Raw genomic sequence first — 20,319 nt, forward strand, 5'->3', positions numbered from 1 at the left:
CGTGGCAAGCTGTGCAAACATGAGCCGGGAGCAGGACAGAAGAGCTGCGATACTTGAGTCACTTCGCGCCGGAAAATCACGGAGATAATCGAGTAGTTCGGACAAGAAAACGCAAGAGTATGCAATTGCCAAAATGACAGGTGGCTTTGTCAAGATCCTTCAGAAGTGCGTACCGTCATGCACACCAAATTTCCAGCATCAGTCATGGTTTTGGGAGTCATAAGCTGCGAAGAGGATGTTATGCCACCGCATTTCTTCAAAGAAGGCCTCAAAATCAACACTGACGTTTACATTGACGTTCTGACGACTGTTGTGGCTGCTGGAAGGGATTACGTGTTTCAGCAGGACTCAGCACCTGCGCACAAAGCAAGGAAAACTCAGGCGTGGCTCCACACCAATGTGTCCTACCAATGGTCACTCGATCTTTGGCCACCGTCTAGCCCAGACTGCAACCCCCTTGATTATTACTTTTGGGGCGCCGTCGCAGAAAAGGTCAACGCAAGCCCCACAACACGAAGGACGCACTGCGAGGGCGTATCACGGAGGTGATGACCAACATGGATAAGGAGGAGGTAAAACGTGCGTGTAGCCGGTTCCGAGGCAAACTTGGGCGTGTTGTACAAGTTGAAGGCGGTTACATCGAGTAGATTCCTTTCTGAACAAGTGTCTTACAGTTTTGTGCCACGTTGTGCAGAAAATAAATCATTATTTTCTCAGTTATAAGGGCTTTCGTACTTGCATTTCATTTTCCGGATTTACCTCGACAGCCCTGTATTGACGACAGGGAGCGCATGTAATGACATCTACTACTGAGACTGTTTACTATTAGAAATTAGTGTAACGCACAAATTGATAGGCTATGGCGTTTCCTTTTTAAAATTTGGATTATTTCATACATATTAAGTACCAGTAGGCAGTAAGCACAGAACAATAATGGAACATAGAAAATTCTTGTTGCTGGACTGGAGACGATTGAAAGCCATATCTCCCAGTGCCGAGTGGGTGCTCTATCCGGCCAGTTTCCTTATGCTCTGACATTTCATTCCTGAAATCCCTACTGACCAGCCATCTGTTGACAATTTCTAGAAGCGATCCAACAATACTAGATATTGCAATATTGTTGTGTTGTACGCATGGAATTGTTTAATACCATATTCTCCGATGTATAAGAAACACATTCTTTTTTCCTCTTTAAAATAGGCCTTAAAAATGGAATACATTTTATTTAGTGAAGATACGGACTGTTGTGCATCCTTTCTTATAAAGCCTTGCGCGCTCGCTTTCCAACGTACAACCATATTTGTGTGCGATTGGGTTAAGACATCTTAGTCAAAAGTAAATAAACAGACTTTCATTAAATCTTTCGTAGGTGTGACGTTAGTAATGTCCTTGGCTACAATGATGAAGAGGAACAAAAAGACGAAGATGTGAGGGGGAAGAAAAGACAGTGCGACAGTACACTACAGTACTTTGTTACATATTTTTTATTTTAAATTGTCGTTCTTTTACTTTCAATTTTGTGTTTTCTTAAAAAAAAAACTGTGTTCAATTTTGGGATAAGACACACAACAATGGTATAATGACCCCCCCCCCAAAAAAAAAAAAAAAAATTGGTCGTGTGATTGTCGAGACTAGAAGCCTGGTTTGGAGTCCGAGTGAGAGATTGAATTGGATTTGAGTGCCCGCCAATCCAACAGCCACATTTTTCCATGTTCCTTCATTGTATAGTCAGCAGCAAAAGTCAGTACAAATACCCTTTTGTCAATAATATCCATACGAATTGAACAAACTGGAACACAGTTTGTAGTTTTGAACTGAGAAATTTTCACTCTGCAGTATAGATAAATAGATTAAAATTGAGCATCTTGTTTGTATTAAATTTTCATTGTTGGTTATTAGCATGAGCAAAAAAAAAAAAAACTTTTCGATTTTTGATAATGGGTAGTGCGGAAAAGGTGGTAAGCTTACACATAAAATTTTGGATATTTACGTTAATTCCTTGATTTGCCGAGAATGCCTTGAAATTTCGCTGAAATGCCATTTAAAAAAGAAAATTAACAATAAGTTATTTTAATTTATTAGTTGTATGTACGTGTACATTCACGTTTAGTATTCCAAACGCCTATATAAGCTTCAATTAAGTACTATTTAGGAATTATGTGTCTTCTAAATTAGCTGATTTTTTAATCGCCTAATCGCGTATAAATAGGAAAAGCTAAGTATTGTCTCGATTTCCTGGTGGTTTCTTTCTTTTGTCTGTTTGTGTTCCTGAAAATTACTTAGTTCATTTGTCCTATTCGATGCGTGTCATATTTTTAGGTGTATATATGGTAAATGTATCTTATTTTGGGGTGACGTCGGCAGCACACCCTAATTACAAATCTGGAAATGGAAAATAGTGCAGAACGGGATGGAATGCAATGTTGTCAACTGTAGGGACATGTCCCTACAAGTAGGGACTTTCAGACATTATTCTTAACCGTAGGGATGGATTTCGTAAATTTGTAGGAAACGCAGGGATTTATAAAAAAGAAACTCAACGAGTTAAAATAAAGTGCAATTAACCGACATATTGGTAATATTAATTGATCAATGTTATCGTGCTTCACAAAATCATGACAAACTGAAATTGTACCTAAGTTATCAATCCTGGTTTCGATCGATTCAGATCCTAACTTCTGAGAAAGAGGAAGAAAAATACCGTAGAATCTGAGCTGACTGTATTGAACTTCCTCTATGTTGAATGACACTAAAACGAAGATGAAAAACAAAATTGGGGCCGAGCTTCTTAATTCAGAGCTGCTTCAGCTATAAATCCCTCGCTGAAGGAGCAAGCAAGAGACCATAAAATATGTAACATAAGAGATCAATACATACTCGTATATACTCGTATCTCTTCACAATTAAAGTACTATAGAGATTCTCTTGTTTTTCAAGAGATTCGAACTCAGTTATACTGAAAAAATGCTGTATGTGAAATACAATTATACTGGAAGAAAAAAGAAGCTGTATGTGAAGTACAATCTCTCCTTTCAATGTTTTCAGAAAAACATAAGGAGACTTCAGCATGCATAAAGAATCTCTAATGAATAAAAATACATTATTTTATGTATGGAAATTATCTATAATGACATTTGTAATATATGATCATGTATTAATATTTAAGTTAAGATTTTCGCAGGGTCTTTTTGCAGAAAAGTAGCGACACTAACTTAGTTGTAGGGACCTACCCCAAATATTGTTAGCAGCACTGGTGGAACGATGTTTTTCAATGAAATCAGCTAAGCAGGGTGTTCTCCTGCACTCAGACTGCGATATTTGTTCAGTGAGCACGTAAGAAATTTTTCTCGTGTGATACATGCTTTTATGTATTAATTAATGACTAACGTGCCATTACTTTGTTTTGAGCGTTGTTATAAGACGATTTTACAGTGTAAAAAGTCATTGTCATGTACGGACACGCGGTAATGTAAAAAGTAGCCTTTTGGGGGTACCGTGTGAATTGAGACTTACAATTGTCAACTTATGATGACATCATGTGCCACTACTGTTGTCTGCGACACGACATAGATGACAATCGTCATATCAAACTCATAGATGGTATTGTTAAGATGAGCAATGAAAAGCTTACTGAAATACTGGATAAAGGCATCCATACGTAGTTTCCAAACGGACTACTAATGCAAAGATAAGAACTATATTACAAGCGTCGATCAGTAAAGAAGTTCTTAAGCATACGGACGTAAAAGAAGAAAACTCACGAAGAATTCGTTCGAAATGAGGAATCCTTTCTCTTCAACATTGCAACTTGTTAGTGTAGAGACTTAAGCACAAAAAGGACGTGTAGACAAAAGAGCTACTTTTCACACTAGCGCTTATCTTTGCACGGCAATGGGCCTTTGCACAAGCCATTCGTAAAATCGTCCTAATAACAACGCACAAAGAAAGCAACGGCACGTTTATCGTTTACACAAAGGCGCTGTAATGTACGAGTTGTTTTCAATTTTATAATAATAATAATAACGCAATTTTATAATAATAATAATAAAAGTATTATTTAATATTTTAACGCATCTATAATTTGCTGTATTACGGTCCCGACGCACTTCCATGTATTTAGTTTTCTCTGCATTTACTTCTAGACCCATGTCCCTGCAAGCGTTTAATAAGATTTCTGCATTTTTTTCTATTGTTCTCCTATCATCTCCTATTAAATTTACATCATCAGCATATGCCATAACCTGGTGAATACCGTTCAACTCTAGGCCTCTTTGATTTTCCTTATAGCGTATTCCAGAACAAAGTTAAATAATAATGGGGATAACGCATATCCATGTTTCAGGCCATTTTCGACGTGAAAGCTCGTAGACAATCCCGGACTTTACTTTGGGATTCATTTAAACATATCTTAATTAATCTAATTAGCTTTCTCGGTATTCCAAGTTCTGTAAGACCGTTGTATAATGTTTCTCCCCTAACCGAGTCGTACGCCTTTCTAAAATCAATAAATAGCTGATGTACCGGGGTATTGTATTCCCACTTTTTTTTTCGAGTATTTGGCGAATGGTAAATATTTGGTCGATTGTTGATCGATTTCATCTAAATCCGCACTGATAATCTCCAATAATTTCATCTGCGTATGGGGTCAATCTTGCTAATAGAATATTTGAAAGGATTTTATAGGATGTTGACAGAAGAGAAATGCCTCGATAGTTATTACAATCAGTTTTGTCGCCTTTCTTGTGAATTGGAACAATGATTGATTCTTTCCACTCTTGTGGCAATTCTTCCTTGTTCCAGATAAGGAGAATGAGTTTGTGTATCTTGTTCCACAATTTTTCGCCTCCAGCTAAAATTAACTCAGCCGGAATTTCATCTACACCTGGAGATTTGTGTTTCTTTAATTTCTTTATAGCGGTTTCTACTTCTATTCGGTTGGGTTCTGGAATATACGGTTCTGCGGTGTGTATCTCCTTTTCTCCATGCACACTAGTTTTCGGTTGCGTGTTAAGCAAAAGCGTCAAAGAAATCTTTCCATCTACTTATGATGCTATCCGTATCTGTGAGAACTGTACCGTCAGATTTCTTTAATATATAAACACGAGGTTGATAGCTTTTCTTAAATTCGCTGATCCCCCTATACATGTCCCGGATGTTTTTATTTTTACTATTATCTTCAAGTTCCTTAATTTTAGCTTTCTAAAAATCGCAGCTATTATAACATGCAGCTATAATAATAATAATAATAATAATAATAATAATAATAATAATAATAATAATAATAATAATAATAATAATAATAATAATAATAATAATAATAAGAAGAAGAAGAAGAAGAAGAAGAAGAAGTTTAAAAAATTAAAAATCAGTGTTTTAGCGAAACTCAAAGCATTCTAGGCAAATCAAGGAGTTACCCTAAAAATCTCTAATCTTTTGTGTGAAGTTAGTGCTACCAATGGTACCTTTCTCCATAAGCGAAAACCGAAGAATAAAAGTTTCCTCAGCCCACCCTACTGATTATGATTATTAACTGACAAAGACAATTGATTTTGTGTTTGCTGCGTAAAAGGCGTTGTCCTAAATAGTACTTTTGATAAAAATGGGATTGCAAACATTGTACTTTGTAAAATCTGTTTAAGTTTATTAAGCGCCTTACACTGTTGGCAAATACCTGAAGTTTTAAATTATGTATCAAGGTCTTCCCTACCAAGAGTTATAAAAAACGTTTTAAATGTTTTACGGAGAAAGCTTTTTAACTTTTATGACTGGACTTACGCAGCAAATACAGATTGATTATTTACTACCACAGGTGTATTCGTTACATTTAAGCTAACCTACACTTTCGCCTCCTTGTTCACTGTCTTGTGTAGTGATTACAGTCTTGCCAGATTGACTACAATGTTGCTAGATCACATGCGTACATTACACCTTCCCCATCATTACAAAGTTATATTGTACATATGAGGAGGTGCCAACCAAAAGGGTACATGTCATAAAAAATTCCAAATTGAGATTTCAATAGAATATTATTTTTCCTTTGCATCTCCATCGAATACAATACACAGTTGCAACTAGAAATATATCTGTCTCTAGATTTTATTACGTGAAAAATTGTAGTTTGCATGTAATCCATGATGAGCGTAGAGGATTTTTTTCTATATTGCCAAAATCTGTTTCAGCTGGACATGCACCTGTCTGAAACGTAGCTCCTAGGATAGTTTTTCCACAAATAGTTTTTTTACATGCCTGTTAGATATTCTTAATTTTTTTGAACTATATACAGGACTATTTGCAATTATTGTTCATTGTTTTGAATGGATGGATTGATTAAGTTTAGCGGCCCGTTCAGCAGAGAGGCTAAATGAGACATGGACCTACAGCTTAACGTGGAATCCGAATCACATGAGCTCCGCCGAGAATCGAATCCACGCCGAAGACGCGTATGCTAATCATATGGCCACATGAGAGCTCATAATCATTGTTTTGCTGTGATATTTTTTCAGTACTTTGTACATTAAGTTCGATAATATACAAAGTCATTCCCACTCCCTCTGTTACACTACTAAGTCTAGAAATATTTCATAACTTCCTTACATGAATTTTATTTATGTAGTATGAGCTGTTATCATTACCCTTAACCAAATACGATCTAGGAGCTTGTTCCAATTCAACAATTTAACCTGGTACCCACTATTTATCTTTTTCTATTGAACAACTCTATATTATATTTTTATGTTCTTTTCTTACGGGTTCCAGGTTATGCTTACTAATTAACATGGATAAGTGACATTTATTATTTGTTACTTTTAGTAACACTTAAGCTAACCTACAATCGCTCCTTCTTGTTCACTATCCTATACACTGCTTTTTACAGTCTTGTCAAATTGACTACAGTATTGCCAGATCACATACACCACATCGTTCGAAGTTATTGACAAAAAACACGTAGGGCGTGTGTGCTGCTGACGACTGTAGCAGCATATGCTCCATAATTCGATGCGAAACGTGTAAAACTCGCCTTGACAGACAACTCTTAAGTATCCATGCTGCCATTTCTTTAAAATATTTAATATGAGAATACACATCTTGTCTAACTGTCCTTGATTTGAGTTTTAATTTTGCATTTTCCTGTTTCAATAAAAATCGATTCAAATCTTCCCCTTTCTGTGTTGTCTTTCATTTGTGGAAGTTCTTCAAATATGTAACAGTTAAATTTTCATTTCATGATTTTGTGTTCTCTTGAGTTCACAGAGATATGATTAAAAGATATTTTTAAAAATGGACAAAAATGTTTAAGGATTAATTTAAAAAATATATTTGAGAGATATTATAGAAGATGCAGTGAAAGAGAAAAAAGAAAAAATCAGAAAAATGAAAATTGAATGTTTTGTGCATCGCGATCTATGTTGAAGTTTAAATAAGTTGTTACGAATATTCGTGTTATGAGACGATGTTTTTAGTTATTTAAAAAAAAAAATGTATCGGTAAGAAATGGCATTACGTGCATATATGACGGACCTCTTCCAGGTATCTTATATATTAATATGTATGACTCTAGATAAAAAGAACCCTACAATATAGTTCTGCGTCAAATTCGCTAAAATTAGTGTATGTTGTAGTTTTCGAGGTTTTCGTCAATAGTCCTTGTCCTCAGAAACTGTTTCCTTTCTCCTACCTGCTGTCAAAATACATTATTTATGAGATTTTAAGTACAATTACAAAAAACTTGCACTCTACTTGGGGAGCAGCTCATCTCTGGCTCGCAGGACAGCACCAATGCTATTTGGCATGGAATATGGCTGAAGGCATGGTGCACATCTGTGCACGCAAGTCACTTAATTCCTATAAATCCCGCGGAGGGGGTCGACGAAAAGGAAATGAAATCTTTGAGTTTTACGTCCCACGCTTATGCCGGTTACGCTAAAGGAGACGGTGATGATGAGTAATGAATGAAATGGTGGAATGAAGAAAGTGGGAGGAAACAGGATAACCCCAAGAAAACCCACGCACATGGTGTTTGGAGGGGGTCAATGAGTTCGTGTCTCACGTTCAATGACATCTCCAGGTGTTCAATTGGGTTAAGATTGGATGAATTCGGAGATCATTGCAGCAATTGAAATTCACCACTGTGCTCCTTGAACCAATGCAGCACAACGTTGACCTCGTACCAAGGAGAAATATCCTCCTGAAAGATTCCATTTCCAGTTGGAAATATGGCATACATGAGTGGGCACACGTGATTACCAATGACTTGCCGATAGATAGGAGTCATCATGGTGCCCTCCACACGTATTACTGGGCCTATTAAAGACAACACGAACGTTCCACAAATCATCATGAAGCCACCTACTGTGCACGTCTTGAACAGCTGTTCCCCTGTAAGACGATGGATTCTGATCCAGTCAATGTAATGAAGACAGTATCGTGGACCATGAACGTTGTGCCATTTTTCTGCGGTCCAATGACGATCGGCACGTGCCCACTCCAGTCGTTATCGATGATGACGTGCGGTTAACTGATCCAATGAAATCCCTGTCACCAGGGTTGGCTGGTTTAAACCAGGTGTTTTTTTCTTTTTTTAAAAAAAAAAAAAAAAAAACTGGTTTAAACCAAAAAACGAAAAATGTTCGTAAAAGTGTAAATATTAGTAAAATCTTGATGAACACATATTTGTGGGTTATCACGTTTCACTCTCATATATTATTCGTACTACATTCAGACCTAAATTCCCCATTCTTTACTCAAAGAGATTATACTACAAAAGCAACTTTTTTTTATGTAACTTTATGGATGTTTCTTTTGTGATTTTTTTAATAGTTTGTTATTATTGTTATGCAACCAAAGGAAAATTCTAAACATTGTTTTATTTTAATAATGTTTACTATTGATAAAATACATCGAAATACCGTACTTTTTGGGTGAGGGGGGGTCATATAAACCCCACTGGAGGCAATTATTGAATAACAAGAATCTTTGGTAACTATTTTTGTATAAATGGGTCAGAGCCAAAGTGGACTCAAATAATTCGTATTTTTGTTCACTTTTCTTACTGATATGCAAAGTAAGTCGTTATATTTCTTTAACTTGGACTAATAAAAGTCGTAGTGAACTGACTTGGACTAAATTAGTTCTTCTGTACTCTGTAATACTTTGAAATTGTCCATATGTAATTCTGTATAATGGTTCCACTTGTAAAACTGTTTATCTTTTTGTCCTTCTGTCCTAATGACTCTTGACGATTATATTAACAAATATGTAAAGATCAGTCAACGAATTCTTATCAGGAGTCCTTCGTGAGTGAGTCGGCAGACGTATCGCATTTGTGGCCAATTAGTCCCGGTTTCGAGTTAAAATGGAGGGTAATTTCTCTTGGATGTAAGCCGAGAAGCGGTTTGGATTCCGCTTTAAGCTTATGTGACCCCTTCCAGCACAAAGCCGGTTGTTGCATACTAACACCAAGGCGAAACAAGCTTATCTCTGTCCATATGTGATATAAATACATAGAGCAAATTATTTAAACCAAAAAAAAAAAAAAAAGGTTTAAACAAAAAAAACTGTTTTTTTTGTTTGTTTGTTTGTTTTTTTCAATAAAAAACATGGTTTTTGCCAACCCTGCCTGTCGCCGTCTGGCAAGCTACTCTGCTCCGAGTCAATGATTTCGGTCAAAAGGTAGCAGGTGGTCATTATGTTTTGATTGGCCAGTGTATTATACTGATAACTAATATAAGACAGTTCCAGTACTTCTTATTTATAGAAAATACATAAATTTTTAAGGAATAAACTATTATAGATTTAACATACGTATTTTCCGATGCAATAACTAATTATCATCTACGTATTAGTTTATATCTCATAAATAATGTATTTCAGAGTTCTCTCATAGCTATATGGTTAGCGTACAGAGCTATGGCGCTGCAGACCCGAGCTCGATTCCAAGTGGAAACTCATGTGTTTCTGACCATGCTTCACACATTCATACAGCCTCGGTGCTGAAATGGACATTAAGTATCAAACTAATCAAACAAATAAGACAGTAAACTAGTTTTCCAATACAAATTCGTTAAGTGTAATTAATATATATATATATATATATATATATATATATATATATATATATAGGGTGTTTCAAAACAACACTTACAACGTTTGGGAGGTGATTCCTGACACCAAGATAAGACAAAAAGTATACACCAACCTGGGTGAACAAATGCTTCGTTTCGGAGTTATAGGCTACTGAAAACATGAACTTTAAAGGTTCATAGTTCGTAAACTATGGGATCTACCCTAGTCGGGTCAAGACTTCACTTAGGAACTAATATGTGCCCCATTCAAAAATACATGTTTCAGAATCCTAAGGTACTCAAGCAATAATTTTCATACAAAGAGTTTGGCTACGGGCATTTAATTTGAAGTACTCAACAACTACCTCTATAAAAATTGTTGCGGAAGTACCACATGATTTTGAAACATAGATATTTGGATACGGCACATACTACTTCCTAGCGAAGTCTTGACCCAACAACGGTAGGTCCCATAGTTTTGGAGCTATCTGAGTTTGCTTTGTTATTCACATTCTACGATTTAATTTCAACATGCTTATTAACTACAAACCACTACGGTACATTCTTCATTCTTTCACGGAGTCTGCAGTGGTACTGCTGCATCAATTTCTCAGACAAATGTAACTTTAAAAGTCAGATTTGCGAGTATCTTTTGAAAAGAAATTTATTTTTCTTAAACAAATTTTCCGCAATCTACAGTGGACATGCCATCATCATCACAGTTTACTCTTTTGTACGTGAAAAAAATTTAAAAATATATTTAAAGAGTCTAGGCACATTATTTCCTATTTATGCGGCAACTAGCAAACTAAAAAGAATCGAGTAGTTGAAAAAATATCATGACTGCACAATGCAATAGGTGCAACCCTGGTCATCAAACTATCCTATTATAATAGACACAATTTTTGTATTTCCGGCATAAGAATGCGTTAATTTTTTATAAAATTATAGAATTCTTAAGTATGACATTGTTAGGCATTCTCACTGCCTTCATTCCCTATTCGTTTATTTTTAAAACAAGAGTTTAATTTCTTGTACAGGGTGGTCTGGAAGTAGGCGTACCCCCTTCCTTTTAGTTTCAACAGTATAGTGTTAGTTATGGTAGAATGTCTGTACACAGTTACCTTCAAGTCTTAAGAGTCTTCAGAGTCATAAACGTCGGTATGACCACCACGCATGTCGTAACACAGCTGAATTCTGCGCCAAGTTCTCGCAGATGATTTGTGGAGATACTCCGGAGTTACGAGGGTGAAGGCGTGTTCCACAGCTGCTCGTAATTCCTGCACTGTGTGATATTGAGTGTTTCTTACTTGTTGCTTTATGAAACCCCACAGAGCATTGTCTGGTGTCATCAGATCGGGACTTCTTGGAGGCCAGGCAGAGGGAACTGGTGAAGATGCACAACTTCTTCCAATCCAGCGGCCAGGAAACGTCTGATTCAGGTAATTGCGCACTAGAATCGCGAAGTACGCTGGTGTTCCATCCTGCTGTATCACAACAGTGTCTTTGATACCATTTTCTTCCAGTTGAGGTACCAACCACTCATTCTTACCCATCTCCAGGTAAGAATGTCCATTAACATTGTCTTCGAAGAAGTAAGACCCAAAAATGTGTGTTGCACTTATTCCACGCACACCATCACGTGAGGTGGATTTCTCTCCATTTCTTTGTAAAACCTGGGGTTTTCATTACACCACATTACAACGTTCCGAGAATGCATACTCCGGTAGAAAGCACAGAGGACTGCACCACAGGATCGTTTGGAAGGGAACGCCTTAAGGAGAGTTCTGCATGCCTCTTTCCGCGCATCCATGTCAGCGTCCCTCAGTTCATTTACATGCATTGGACGGTAAACCTTCAATTTTAGATATTTTTTCATGTGCCTCATCATGGTGGTCAGAAGAATACCAAGCTCCGGCGGTCTGTAAATTTCGCTCTAACACTTTCCATCGTGTCACCTGTGTAACGCCTTTCGTGAAGCTAAACCGCAACAATTAATCTTTGTTGAATGCTATATGGACTTTGATCACACATTGTTGATTACTCCAACTTCACTGCAAATAACTGTTACCCAGCAAAAAACAAAGGAGCATGGGTAGCAATGTTACCAAACAAATGTGGGTAAAACCTAAAACCGTCAGAAAACAATAATTAGGGGTAGGCCCACTTCCGGACCACGCTGTATGTTCTAAACAAGCTTGTAATTATTTAGTTAATATACTACATACCACAAACTTCTAATATTTTGCTTTAAAACTCAATGAAATGCAAAATGGAAATACTGTGGCTAATCTGGATACGGACTGGGTAGTATACTGGTTAAACGTATGGGCATAATAAACGGAATATACGGGTTGAATTCTCAACCCAGCTGCATTTTCTGGTTCCTTCACTTTCATTGCATTCGCACCATTGGTGGATACAATGTGCAAGAAAATCGGCTGTTTCATCGATTTCTTAATATATCTTTTCTTTAGTTATATTTAACAGGATATTTAAATAGGCATGGTAATCAATTAAATGCCGTTAATTCCAATACAATAAACACTTTATTCTAATTTGAGAATACAATTTCAAACCATGTTCTTATTTGACTATTGTCTAGATACTGTCTTTCAGTTTTTCTTTTTTCTGTATTTTATTTTATAAGGCTATAAATTGAGACAAAATCATCTACATTAATTCTAATTCCCACTACTTCCTTGTGGTCGAGAACAAAATAACTACATAGCTTTTATGTGGATTATACTTCCGAAAAAATTGTTAAAATAAAAACGAAGAAAATAAAATATTAAAATTTAGGCTTTGTAGCGAACCTGTTCCTGACATGTACAATGTAATTCAATGTTAACATTATATTGTTACATTTTCCTGCCTTTTGGGTGAAGGTTTGAATGGTGACAAAATGGCTGCCAGATTGAGTTTGAGCAAAGACGGGAGGTTGCAGGATAATGGGATTACTTTCTTGTAAGGCGATATTTTAAGTCAAGGGTCATGTAAATAATTATAACTTTGTTGTCTGAGAAGCTGAGGATCCCTTCGTACTGCGCGAACGCAAAAGAGCCAATCTTAAGATCAATGTCTGGTAAGCAATTATACTATTTTGAAAATTAAACAATTACTATGATGATCTAACGGAGACTACTGAGAATGCAATGTTTGACTCCGAGTTCTTAGTTGGGATATTTTCAGTTGCGTCGTGTTCCACCGCACATTGCTCGAAATGTTCTTGCTTATCTTAATGCAACATTTTAAGTGCCATGGTTTGACAGACGAGGACTTCTAACTTGGCCAGTACGTTTACTGAATCTTGCCCTAAGCCAACTTTTTGGATGAGGAATTTTGTCAAAGAATAAGTGTATGCTATTAAGCTACACGATCTCTGTTCATGGCAATAATACAGGGCTGTAGTCGATGGTACACGGTGGTACACACCGTATACCCTCTGCTTAATCTTAGTCATTAGAGTGTATCTTCTGCTTCAAAGCGTATAGTAACTTCTACTTTTTTTTTTTTTTGTTTGTTTGTTTATTTATTTATTTAATTGGGCCATGACTCCAATGATAAAGTGACTATATATCACCTTTTCTGCTCTTACTGTACATTCTTACCAGGTGTACAAATATGAGTCATGAGAAAATAGCATGAAATGATTTTAGATTATAAAACAATAATGTATCCTCTATAATTTAATTGCATTAATTAATACATTCATTTTACATTGTTCATTAATGCCTTTTATGTCTTTTATGATAATCATAGGTGATCACAAAACAGCGTATACCCTCTGAAAAATTTAGGACTACAGCACTGCAATAATACCACCAGAAATGTGCCTAGGGACTCTGCAGGACAAATGGAACAGGTTCGAGAAATATGTTTGTACCGATGGCGATCAAATGAACACCCTATAATGTACTGTGAATAATGTTGGCATCTTTTAAAATCGCCCTTTCTGAAACAAAGTAATCCGTGTTTTTAAACAGTGTTCACGCCTACATAATTGATGGTCGGTCAAAGAATGTAGTCAGTGATAAACAATACTTCAAGGACATCCAATTCTAAGTTTCATAACCCTTCCTATGCATTTGACCTCAAAGGAACCCATTTTTCATATTTACTTTGATTTTCCTTTTTCTAATGTTTATAATAATAATAATAATAATAATAATAATAATAATAATAATAATAATAATAATAATAATAATAATAATTATTATTATTATTATTATTATTATTATTATTATTATTATTATTATTATTATTATTATTATTATTATTATTATTATTATTATTATTATTATTATTATTAATTAAATCCACAGATTACCTATTATTATTACACATTCATAATTCTTCTCTTGAACAAAAAGAACCTCTTCTATTCAAGCAAAATCCGAAAGAAAAATTAGTAAATTTCAAAAATGAATCAATAGAAACTAACTTTTCTATCCCGAAAGCCTATTTTCTCCTTCTCCTTCTTCTTCTTTTTCCGAGCTCCTTCTTCCTCGGATTCTTCATTGTCAGTTCCACCGTCTTGAACTTGTTTCTCACTTTCAATTTGTGATGCTGCATCAACAGGTGGGAAAACGGAGTCCTTTATCCTAGAAGAATACAAACAAAATACGTTATGTACCTGATTTTCGGGAAAAATATTAAATACAAAAGAAAACAAGGGGTTGAGCAAAGAAAAAGAACTCATTGGGTGATTGGCCTACGTTTCTTACTCATATAAGTGCTACTTGCTATATCACCGAAAACAAAGTTTGAACTTTAAAAAAAAAACAAAAAAAAACGCATAATTGCTAATCACAAACTTACATGACCTAGGATCGAACCAAGGAGTTCTCGCATCAGAAGTGAGAGCTCTACCAATAAACCACCGTCCTTGTAGTAACATAAGAATAAGCTGACAGACAAGAATGTCCCGGTATTCAAAATACATAACACCACAGCAAGCTAAAACAAGCTTACCCGACTTGCACCATCATAACTAAATGTCAAAAGCTGCAAATGAACAATATTCAAGATTATGCTCCTATAGTCAAAGCTTTGACAAGCTGTGTCAGAAACAAGCTTCAGCTTTCATAGTGCCATCAATGCAACTCGTCGATTCAGAGACAATGAGATATAAGAATTTCTCCAGAGTCTATACCTACACCCTACACAGTACAAGAACAGAGAAACCTCAAACAAGTAAATTAGTCACACCGTTTAGTAAGTATGATGATATAAGAAAGTTCCAGCCGATCAGTGTATAGTTTTGGTTGCAGTCTTACGGCATACTGTATGTCCACTTAATTGTTCAGAAAGAAAAGATTATTACAACGCTCCGTTGATTAATTCTGAAGGATAACAAACACTCGATTTTTTAAACATTATTCCCTCAAAATATTGGCACGTTGTTTCTTTATTGAAGTTTAGCGTCCCTTTTCAACACCAAGGCTATTTGATATGATGACCACAGTTAAAGTCGGATTCAAAGCATCATAATTCGTTCAGTGTTCTCCCACTGGGAATCAAACCCAGAACCAGGCGCCAAAAGTGCAGGTGTGCTAGCCACAGATGGATGGCAAAATGGTCCGTACTAGGCTGATATACAAGCGAAATTAGTAAACATTGGTATAAGTATAACAGCGAGGTATGACATTTTTCATGGCTTGAGTTTTCACTTAATTATTTAGCCACTCAGGGATGGGTGTCCTGGAGCATCACGTTGTGGACAGCCCGAATGACACCAACTCACCACCCTGCCTAGACATTGTAGTTTTGTATAGGTCCTCTCTTACAACGTTTTGTGTGTGTTGTAAGTTCAACGTACATTTACAGCATCGAATTAGATTACTTATGGATATACAGTTTATCGTGGGATTCAAATACCACACTGATAAATAAATCCAGATCTCCCCCATACAATAAACTGTATTTTCAATTTCACTATCTAAACCCTGCACCTTGGTAATACTTACAATTGTCTCCATCGAGTTTAAATGAGGAGAGACACAAATACAACGAAACCTTCATAAGTTGGATATGTAAGTTCTTTGAATATTGTTCTATTTAAAAAATAACATTATTTAATACAGGGAAAAGCATCTGTCAACATTATTGTTATAGCATCATTCCATGTGAAATCAACCAATAAAACTGGTATTTCTGAACCGACCACCTTAGATTTTTACAGGAACTATAGTACTTCGTAGGTTTAGTCGAGATTTGTGTGATATAATTGTAGACTTACGGTAGCTCAAAAATTATATTTTTAAAAAAGCAACTTTTAGTGCATACCGCAAATTTAAAATGCATCATTATTCTTGACCTAACTGAAGTAGAGAGCTGAGTTTAGTTTTGTTTGAAAGATGATAAGCTTGCTAACTATATATCACTAGATTTGACAAAATATTCAAGGTCATTAAATTTAACCTTTTGACTTTGACCTTTCAATTTCTTGAAAAATTAGATGTATTTTCAACACACGGTTATACTGTAACATAACTGGAATCCAACGAGAATTGACCTATTTACATTTTTTCCCCTACCAACCAGTTAGAGTATATCTGGCTTTTCATCTTTGTTAATGTGTACGTTTCTCCTGTGGCAGTGCAAGGGTCTACTTTTTAAGAATATTATCTACTTGCACACCCAATAAATATCTGGTTGCTGCCGAAATAAAAAGAATCTGTTGGTCCATGCGACTGACGAAAGTTAAATTCTACATCGTTTGTGTCTTCAAATACAAATCGAGCTCATTTGAACGACCAGCGTTCATTGTAAACACAGGTAACAAACCTATTAATTTGTTTAAGTTGCAACAAACTAAATGTCACACTAACTTGCTTATTGCAAATTCGGTACTCAGAACATTTTACAAGGACAATATATGTTCTTTTCAAAAGAAATAATTATATAAATCTTTTGTGTACCAGGGGAATAAGTTTAGCCTTAAAAAAAGGCTCACTCAAACAACTTTACGCTTCAACACGCCATCCACGTGTGATGAAAGAACACGACCGGTGACTCGTGGACAGACTTGTCCGAGTAAACATACAAGCGACAGTGCGTCAACTGACAGCACGAATCAATACAGGACGTCCCAGCAACATGTCTCAGAATTCAGTGTAGCGCAATTTGGTCTCCATGGGGTATCGCAACCACAGACCGACACGAGTGCCACTACTAACCGTTGACTATCAGCAGCGACAACTCACGTGACTCGGGAATACGTAGACTGGGTCTTACCGGTAGATGACTGCCAACGTGCAGTGCAATCAGATGAGTTACCTTCTCAGGTGGTACGCACGAATGGTCGGGTCCTGGTTTAGCGCACGTTCAATGAGGTTATGAACCCAAGTTGTCAACAAAGGCACTCCAACCCGGTTGCGGCTTCGTAGTGGTTTGGGTCTTCTGGTTCACTTAATCGGATATTGACCGGTCATCGCTATGTTCAGCTGCGTGATAACGATCTCCAGCCCTTTATAGGCTCTGTGTACTCTGTTAACATTGGGATATTTTAGAATGACAATGCACCATGTCACATGTGCTTCTCCAGATCTCCAGACATGAACACTATCAAGCATATGTGGGACATCATCGAACGGTCCATTTGTTCCCACGATCTTCCACCTGCACACGTCAAGTTACTGCACCTCGCCGAAGCTCCCACACGTTAATAGATACCTCCCATGATTCTCGATATTTAAGTGTATGTAACATTAATGAAAGTTTTCGAGTTTTGTAGTGAGCTGTTGCTCTATGGGGAAAGCAGAATATTTTATTTACACTTATTACGCATATAGAACCAAATTTGTTCATCAGAAATGAAATAAGCTCTTTTTTCAACAGGTAAACTAGGACTGAATCATGTTTAAGACAATCTGATATGATAAACAATTTTTTAGTGATACGTGTGGACATCTGGGGATTGTTATAGTATAAAGTAAATGAAAGCACCGCTACTTGATCGTTATTCTAATGAATACCTCGTGTAAAATCTTGCAAAATAAACGAATGATTTTCTGCAAAATCACACAAAACAATGCATTGCATATCAAAGAATTCTTTCCTTCAAATTTTTATTAAGAAATAAATCTTGTTGACCAGCAATAAAAGACGGCTAGATCATGTGCAAGTTTTTCCACCAGTCCTTCAGCAAATTCTACTTTAGTGAATGTTTTAAGTATTGACCTGTCTCCAGAAAACCCTTGTTTGTATGTGACTTTCAAAATATAGCGTTGTTCTAATAGTAATTCAAACTGTTCATGCACTCCTTCTGAGACAGAATATTTTAATATTTACCAAAGTAACAGTTCTGTTACATTGGCTATACATTAATAATGAACTTAGATATGCTTCGTATGAATTTATACTATTACCTGATTTACAAGCATACAACGTTAATTTTACATTTTCGGCAATCGTACACAAGTATACACTACTTCACGCTAGTACAGTTTTACAGTCGTCACTCGGTGGATTTGGAAAATTCCATACACATCTGGATTATCCTCTTTGACATGAAGAAGGATTTTTTTATTTAATTTAATTTTATGGTTGCTCATGATCAATCGTTTTTTTTTTTATACATACACTTTGTTCCCACTAAGTTTTATTGGATTTTTTTTTTACTACACTGAAATTTAAAATCACTGTTGAATATTTCTTTTGTCAGGTCCATTATTATTTTAGGGAGAGTTCTTCCACGTTTTAAGTATTGTGTTATTAAAATTCCATTTAATTTCATTAATTCTTTTGCTTTACAAGCCATATAGTTAGTACAAGGGAACTGTTATTTAATTCTTCCCATACTTCAGCTCTTTAGAGGTATAGTTAGTGTTAACGACCTAAAGAACCAAACTGACGTATGATTATAAATATTCACTAATCTTGGTGTATATTTCGTATCTGCTATTAATAATTGCAGAAATTTTTAATAAGAACTGCCATCTTTTTCCACGCCGTTTTCTTAAAGCGTCTACAATAAACTCAGTATCACAGACTATCCATCGTTGTGGTATACAAGTATCATAACAAAAATGTTTCTTCTGGTAGTAAAAATGTACACAACCAAACCAAAAACAAGTGACGACGGATGCCCTATGCTGTGAGGAATTTGCTGCAGATGCTTTAAGAAAACGCCGCTGAAGAAGATGGGAGTTCACATAGAAAATTTCGGCAATTACTACAGAACAGACGTTCATCCCGACTAGTTCAAGTGAATATAGTTAGTATTGTTACACTGAAACTTTCGTCGTCTGTTGCTTTAAATTTTTCTTTCAATTGTGCCATGGCCTTATTTTCTACTGCATTGTTCTGACTGCGCTCTTCTGAAATGTTCAGTACTTTTGTTCTGATACCTGATTCTATTTTTCTCATTTTCTTTGTGAAACTTGTACTTCATTGAGTTTTTTTTTTTTTTTTCTTTCTTCCTTGAACCTGATTTTCAAGGTTTTCGAAGTTTCTGATCAGAGATTCTAATGCATTTTATTTGAAGTTTAATATCACTTTTACTAACATCGGTAAGTCTACTGATTATATTTTCTGTTACCACAGGAGTCTCATATACAAACACTTGACCCAAATTTTCTTGCTAGTTTCTTGCAACAGGAATCACATATTTTGTATCCATCTTTCAATGGTGAATATTTTATCATCATTCATGGTCATCATGTGTCTTTCTACAGCACACTATTTGCTCAAATGTACACCCATGTCCAAAATTATTGTCGCATATCTAGAAATATATTGTTGTAGGAATATAATTTGATAACGAATTCGCCCGATATTTCTTATAATGTTAATATGTGTATAATCGGCAAAGACATGTATGTGACAAATTTCATGTCAAAAGAGCAGTAAATAAGAACAATAAAGCGAAAATAATTATTTTCTTGTCCATTTACCAAAATTTTATTTTACTCATTATAATTTTCATATTTGTAATTATTTTCCTATGAAATTTACCACAAATATACATTTCCCGATTATACACATAGTGTCAGTATTAAAAGTACCCTGCAAAACCATTATCAAATTATATTCATAAAAGAAGACAGTTATAGATATGCGACAATAATTTTGGACATGAGTGAACATGACGACATTATTTTAATACATGGTTAAAACTAAAAAATAAATATATAGGAACTCACGCTATAATCTAATTAATCGAATATTTGGTGAAGAGAAAACAATATATCCGCCGCTTATGTAAACATTATATTGATAATGTCGATAACGAGGAGTTTACATGATAATGCGA

At 35.6% G+C, this 20,319-nt stretch overlaps 1 protein-coding gene across 4 annotated transcripts in view; it reads right to left on the reverse strand.

The window, feature by feature from the left end:
* MICU1 (Mitochondrial calcium uptake 1) overlaps positions 1–20,319 on the reverse strand; it is a 416,685-nt gene that overhangs the window by 372,405 nt on the left and 23,961 nt on the right. For all 4 annotated transcript variants that reach the window (XM_081728782.1, XM_081728781.1, XM_081728780.1 and 1 more), the window contains exon 3: positions 14,506–14,665. In XM_081728782.1, the coding sequence (XP_081584908.1) occupies positions 14,506–14,665 (160 nt within the window). The remainder of the gene's footprint in view (positions 1–14,505; positions 14,666–20,319) is intronic.

This window comes from Thermobia domestica, chromosome 10, assembly GCF_964235325.1.
Source record: "Thermobia domestica chromosome 10, izTheDome1.hap1.1, whole genome shotgun sequence".
In the NCBI taxonomy this organism is placed as follows: domain Eukaryota; kingdom Metazoa; phylum Arthropoda; class Insecta; order Zygentoma; family Lepismatidae; genus Thermobia; species Thermobia domestica.